The 6,902-nt window shown below is 49.2% G+C and overlaps 1 protein-coding gene across 1 annotated transcript; it reads left to right on the top strand.

Moving 5' to 3' along the window:
- Positions 1 to 1,295: 1,295 nt before the first annotated feature.
- T069G_08547 (RNA polymerase II-binding domain-containing protein) lies at positions 1,296 to 3,991 on the top strand (the record flags this gene model as incomplete). Its single annotated transcript, XM_056175757.1, has 7 exons — positions 1,296 to 1,415; positions 1,498 to 1,743; positions 2,043 to 2,145; positions 2,261 to 2,992; positions 3,056 to 3,251; positions 3,311 to 3,479; positions 3,539 to 3,991. 7 exons carry the CDS (start codon positions 1,296 to 1,298, stop codon positions 3,989 to 3,991), a joined length of 2,019 nt encoding a protein of 672 aa, XP_056026706.1.
- Positions 3,992 to 6,902: the final 2,911 nt, after the last annotated feature.

The raw sequence follows: 6,902 nt of genomic DNA, 5'->3' as shown, positions 1-6,902 counted from the left end.
TAATTATCAGATCAAATTCTTTACCGCAACCGAATAGCCGTCCGTGTAAGTCGATGCTCCCTTCTGCCGGAAAGGCCAAGACGTCATGTGATGAACAAGCCGTTCCGGGCTGCCGACGAATCCCTTTCCGCCGTAGAGCGTAGAGCAGAAATAGGTAGCCTCTCCAAATGTCATGACATAAGTGCGTCATCGTCATCGCCAGGCTAGATTCATCGTGAGCACCTACACAAAGAAAACATCACGCCCACAGCTCTTTGTTCAGGACAATAGAGCAGAATCCTATGGAGCCTTTGACCACAGTACAGTACGGATAAACCTCGCTTCGCCTCCTGCTCATTTCCAGAAAGGAAAAATTTTGCATTGAGCACAAAGCAAGAAAAAAGTGAAAAGCAAACATTGTTCGGTACGTACCAATTTTGGTAGCCTGACCCGAGTAAGGGAAAGAGAAAATACACTTGCAGCCCTATCAAAGAATACTTCTGCGCCAACGTAATTTTATCCATCATACAAGTACTGTTCCTTAGTCATTCAAGTACCGTCTCATCAGGCATGACCCGTATTAGGCCCAAAAAGTCACGCCCAAACGCGGCAAGCTGCAAAGTTTCAGTAGCGGGCTTTGTTCCCTGCTAAATCTCTCGCGACCCGCCCCTCTTCCCTCCTTTCAATTTCTCCTCCTACATCTCCATCGCCACCCAAAAAAGGTCTGCGAGCCTCCCGCTTCAGATTCTTCTTCCATCATCTCGCGCTTCCTTTGAATCGTATTCTCGCATCAACATCCCCTCTAGGCCGACCGAAAAGAAAACAAATAATCCTTTTAGACAGGCTTGTGGGCATTTCGCCTCCAGCCCCTGTGATATACTCGCGTGTGCGCAGCTCCATTGCGGCAGTAGAAGACTTTTTTTCTTTTCTCCTCGCGCGCTTCATCAGTCACCGCGTACATCGTACTTTTGAGATTTGGTTTACTTCGTACAAACGATCGGAAATCTCCTGCTTCGTACAGTGTCGCGTCGTTTATTGTAACACAAGGCCTTTGATCGATAGTACTTGGGAGGAGAGGCAGCATAGACATCAGCCGTACGACTTGTTTTGACTGAGAATCTCCTCACACCAAGTGATTCACCGGACCAGCCAAAGAAAAGAAGATTAAAAGACAGCTTGTTTTTCTTTTGTCTGCATCACGTCCCAAAAAGAAGGGTTCATCGTACACTAGCACCGACTAAATCTTGCTGAGACTCTGCCGCGGAGGATCTGTTGGAACAAGACAAAGAATTTGCTTCCAGCCCCAGGTCCCAACCATGGCGTCTGCAGTAACAGACTTGGAAGCTGGCCTACAGGCCATGCTCAATTTGAAGCCACCAGGTGTATCCGGCTCTCGTATTACTAGCCTCACGTCTCTTTGCGTCGCCAACATTCAGGTAAGGTGTTTTTGAACAGATTTTCTTCCAACATGCGTTGCTGAGCGGCCCCATTCCTTTTGCTGACACGGCTCCCTTGCAGTCCGAATCTGTCCTCATTCAAAAAATCTACACACACTTCAAGAAAACTCCAGGAACACACAAATTGGGCGTCCTCTACGTCGTAGACTCTGTAACCCGCAAGTGGCTTGAACAAGCAAAGTCTCAGGGTCAGCCCATAAACAGCTCTGCCCAGGATGGCACGTATGCCGCTGGAGTGCACCGAGTAACGGAACTGATGCCTGTTTTGATGAATGACATTCTTCAGTCTTGCCCAGAAGATCAAAAGGTACGTGTAATTCGAGTTTTAATCTGTATCGGTCGGGTGAAATCACACACGCATACACATACACACACATACAGCGCTCCCGCTCGTAGGCGTCTGAACGTGCGCTTTGTCTCGTTGATATCTGGCATATCTGGTGAACCGGAAGCAAGACAGACCCCTGCACTCGTTTTTTGAGGAACCAAGTCTACGAGTGCAAGTCAGCATTGCTTTGTTGGTGGTCAACAGCCGCCTCCAGGAAATCTCCACAAGAAATCGTATCTGAAGGACTAGTAACTCACATTTTTCTTCTCGCCTTGTAGGAAAAGATCAAAAAATTGCTTGATATCTGGGAAAAAGGCCAGACCTTCCCCACATCCATGATAGAATCATTCAAGGAGAAAGTCAACGCTCCCTCACCACCAAGTACGTCTTCTCACATACTGGCATGGTGCATCACAGTCTTCCTCAAGAGACGTGATGCTCCTGGCCAGTCAAATCAGAACTTCTGTATGAACGAGCTCTTCTAACGTAACTACAGAATCCACAACTCCCCCTGGTAGCCCGCCTGCTGGATTGGCAGCTTCTATCCAGAACCAGGCGCAGAACAAGCCTGCGCCAAATGGCTCGTCCATCTTGGAAGCCTTGGCTAATATTGCTCGCCAAAACACCTCGGCTGCACCGAGCAACCAATCCCTCCCAGCTCCCGCCGCATCATATAGCATGCCTCCCGCTACTTCCAACGCCCCCCCAGCTTCCGCCACTCCCCCAGGACTATCACAGGTCCTTGCTTCATCGCTCCCACAGCCTCACCAGTCGTATCCCCCGGCTGGACAACCCGTAAATGTTTCGTCTCTGCCATTCTCGTTGACTCAAATGCTTGGTCAAAATGCTCCGATGCCAGCCAGTGCGAGTAACCCATCCAACCCATATGCGGCAGCGTCTGCAGCGCCTCCCGCCGCAGGAGCCGGCGGAGCTGGTTTAGGACCGGACGTACAGCAGCAGATTATGCTGATCAAGGCTCTCGCTGATCAAGGCGTCCCCTTTGATAAGATTCCCGCTCTCATCCAGAGCATGACTTCTGCCACTGCAACTGGAGGGTATCCGGCAGCGCAACCTCCCGCCCCTGTCCCCACTGCCCAAGGCACCTTTCCATCGGCTCAGCAGCCATGGGGTGCCGCTGCTTCGGGCCCTGCGCCTGACCAGGGCTACCAGGACAACGTAAGGTCTCCTAGATATCGAGGCCGTTCACGCTCTAGATCACCCGAGCGCGGTTGGAATGCCCGCGGTTCTCCACGTGGTGGACGTGAATATGGTCGTAACTCACCTCCCAGAGGACGCATGGATGATCGAGACCGCAATGGCCGAGGAGGCAATGATTACCGCCAGCGTAGCCCTCCTCGTGGACGCCATGGACGAAGCCCTTCTCCCGCCCAAGAGTTCCAGCAGGAGAAGTGGGTTGAGTTCGATCCAGCGCTTCCATCTGGCACCATCAAAGTTCTTAGTCGTACCCTGTTTGTAGGAGGCGTTACGTAAGTCTACCACTTTCTGACTTGGATTGGTTTGATCGTATGCTAACCAAGTACACCAGTTGCTCCGAAGCCGAGCTGCGTGGCATCTTTGGCCGTTATGGCACTGTTCAGACTTGCATTGTTAACAAAGACAAACGCCATGCTTTTGTCAAGATGTTGACACGCCAGGACGCCGTTAGGGCGAAGGATGCAATGGAAGATGCCAGGGGTCTTGAGTATCCCCTTCGTGTAAGTGCAAGCCAGGCATTGTATTGTGTTATTAGTAACATACTAACTTCGATTACTAGACCAGATGGGGCGTTGGGTTCGGTCCTAGAGACTGCAGCGATTACTCAACCGGCATCAGTGTTATTCCCATCCACAAGCTCACCGACGCTGACCGAAAGTGGATGCTCACTGCTCCGTACGGTGGAAGCGGAGGCCGGCCCATTGAGACGGGCATTTGTGTCGAAGAGCCCGATATTGAAATCGGCGCTGGCGTTTCGTCCAAGGCCATCAGCCGCCGGATGCAGACAGACAAGGGCGGTAGCAACGGTCCCAAGTCTACACGCCACCGCGACGACGATACACGCTGGCGTCGAGGCCGAGACGATGGCCCCGGTCAGATGGATCTTGATGGTCAACAGCAGCAGAACAACATGGGCGGCTTCCCCTTTGGCATCGGCACCTTGCCTAACGGCATGCCCAACTTCCCGACGGGCTTCCGATTCCCAGATCCCAACACTGCTGGGAGGACCTGATCGATTTGGCTTTTGCGACACTTGAGTGGTAAATTTGATTTCTACGCCCTCGGCAATTTGCGCCGACAGGTTCGGTTCGGCTGAGGGCAACAGCGGCATCAATCAGGCTTGGTATGAATGGCGTCTGGCGAACGGGAGGGACCCCTCTGGGGAATCGGAAACTGCTCCATGACCTTGCTTTTGGTCTGGATTGTACAGTCTCGTCATTGGCGATAGATGTCTCGTTTGTTTCTTTGTTTTTTCCCATTTTATGTGGACGTTTTACGCAAAGGGGGAGGCATCTTCGTGCTCTGAATCGGATACCTATTAGCTAGTTACTAAAAGTTAACTTTATATGTTTTATACCTGTCTTGTGTCTTTTTTCAGATGATGTCTGTGATATGTCTGGCCATTTGTAAGCCCACGCGAAAATGTCGTGCCTCTGCAGAATCTAGGACAGAGGCTACATACTTTAAATTTGGTGAGACCAAATAAAAAACAGTGAAAAAAAAGAAACGTTCAGATATAAATTAGTTTTGTGAAGACTCAAAGACAACAAAAAAGACAGTTCTCAAACAACTTCCAACTCGCTATCTAGATGCAAATGCCTACCCTGTAACCAAGCCCAAATTCACAAAATCTATTGCTATGTTCACACCAATAGAATTGAATTGATTCAGATGGCGAGACATTTAGTTTATTTACGTGACAGCAGTCTAGGCTACAGGATGCATTCAAAGGGATCATCTGTTCCGTAGTCTGTCTCACTGGAGTTCGTTGTATCATTCCAGGCGAAACGGACCATCACCCCTAGGTAGGACCGAAGGAATGGCCCGGAATGCAAATTACTACTAGGTAGGTATTTACTGTACACTACAGAGTAAATTTTCATAGGGAGCTACTGATATTAACCTACTTACGTAGATGGGCTTTGCACGCCGAAATACGGAGAGAAATAACACTTGGACAATGAGGCAATTACGTCGAGCCATCAGGGGCCATCAACGGGAAATTGCTTGCGAGGTTTTTTTTTCTTTTTGACATAAACGGCCCGGGTGCTTCATGTATGAGGCTTTTATTTTCTGTTTCTTACATTTCATTTTAATGAGCTGATCTACATAATACCAATGCCACGTCTGTGCACACGACTAACTGGATATGACGATGAGACACAAGAGCAAAAGCTACAGTAAAGAAGGGGAAAAAAAGACGGCTAGGTTTTGCGGGCGTTGGTCGTAGCGTACAGTAAGCCTGAGGCTGGGCACGCGAGCGGCTACGAGTACGGTATGAAGGATTAGTTGAAACGATGGGCGTTGAACCCTTGATAGGGCCCGGAGTGGGCGAATTCACTCGGTGACACAACATGGGAATAGTAGCACATGGCACGTACAGTTGCATTCTCCTTTCTTTTCCTTTTTTTCGACTCCTTAGAAGCCCCTTGGGAGTCAGGGAAAGTGATTATGAATGTCTTTTGTTTGCTTGAATAGAGCACCCTCGGCCGGTTTAGTGCCGCCGCCGAAGAGCTGAAATCTCTCATAGATAATTTTACATCTGGAGGGAGGGAAGATGCTCCGTACGAGATACTCTGCCGTATGCACCCCGTACTTGACTCTCCATCTTCCCCAGATCCCCTTCAAATACCTCATCCGGCAAAGTCCCATTGAGTCCTCGGGGATAAAATAAACAATCAGCAGGGAAAAAAAAAAAAAAAGGTTGCAGAGAGAGCGAATAGGTATGCTTAAATCGCCTCACCGGCCGGGAAGCTGCGGGAAAATGTGGAGCCCAAAAAATCAGCGTAGCAACGCGCCTCGTTTTTCTCTTAATTCACGCAGCGAAATCGAGAAGGAGGGAGGAGGCCCTTATTTTTTAAACAATTAAGAATACGTGAAAGTAAAATTTAGAGTTATTTTGTTAGGGCGCGGGACAATTTGGAGAATTAACGGGGGCGGCCGGGTAAAGAAGAGTATAGTATAGTATCATTGGGGAGTTTGGAGAAGTTTTGTGGTGTGGTGGATGCTACCCGAGTTTCCCGGGGAAGCTGAATGTTGTTGGGGAAGTTCTTTTTCTTCTTCTTCTTTTCTATTGTGCGGGTTGTTTGAGGGATTGGTTTGTGTTAGGTTGAAGGCTTTTGGTCAATTCACTTGTGGTATAGTCCTGTGATGAAATGGATGAGAATGGCCAAGGATTGGCCAGATGTGGTGGGCAGAGGGTTGACCGTGGTTGAAACTTGGATGTTAGACTTGGTCTGGTCCGTTCTCATGTTCCGTAGCTTCTTGTTTCAAGGAGGCCTATTCTTTCCCGCATCATTGAGTTGGCTCAGAATATGGCTCAAGACATGGAAGAGTGTGTATCCGCGTGAGCAAGGTAAGACATGTATCCGCGGTGATGTATGAGGCAAAGATTTCCTAAAAGGCTCTAATCTAAGCAAATTGAGGATTCGGTGGCATTGAGAAATCACTTATCAAGTTATGTTAATGTCATAGTCAATGCTGTGGCGAAGAGGTATACTTGTTGTGGCCGAGTTGCTTTAGGCATCGAACCAGATGGTGTTGCTGGTTAGACTGCGTGTTGTTGAAATCCACAAGGATTTCCTCACTTTGTGCTCCAATAGAATGCTCAACCACACAAGAAAATCATCCAAATGGTAAAAGAAGCCGTAGAAAGACGCAGGCCAAGCAAAACACCAGAAATCGCCTCTCCGGTGGCGGGATAGCAAAAGGATGAGACACACCCACCCAACATCACAGAGGCTACGAGCACGGAGTACAAGCAGAACTTTCAACATCAGCAAAGTGCCCACTCATTGCAGCTGCGTCTCCACCAAAAGAAGCTGCAAGAGGCGAGGCAAGAGCTTCCACCCAGCTTCTAGAGCGTCGGGCTGGAGTTCCAAGTGGCGCCAAAGGGGCGTACTCGGGAGTATTCTTTTGCCACC

Source organism: Trichoderma breve, chromosome 5 (assembly GCF_028502605.1).
Source record: "Trichoderma breve strain T069 chromosome 5, whole genome shotgun sequence".
NCBI classification, from domain to species: Eukaryota; Fungi; Ascomycota; class Sordariomycetes; order Hypocreales; family Hypocreaceae; genus Trichoderma; species Trichoderma breve.
Note: the sequence above shows the minus strand (reverse complement) of the source record. Positions and strands in the feature narration are given on the sequence as shown.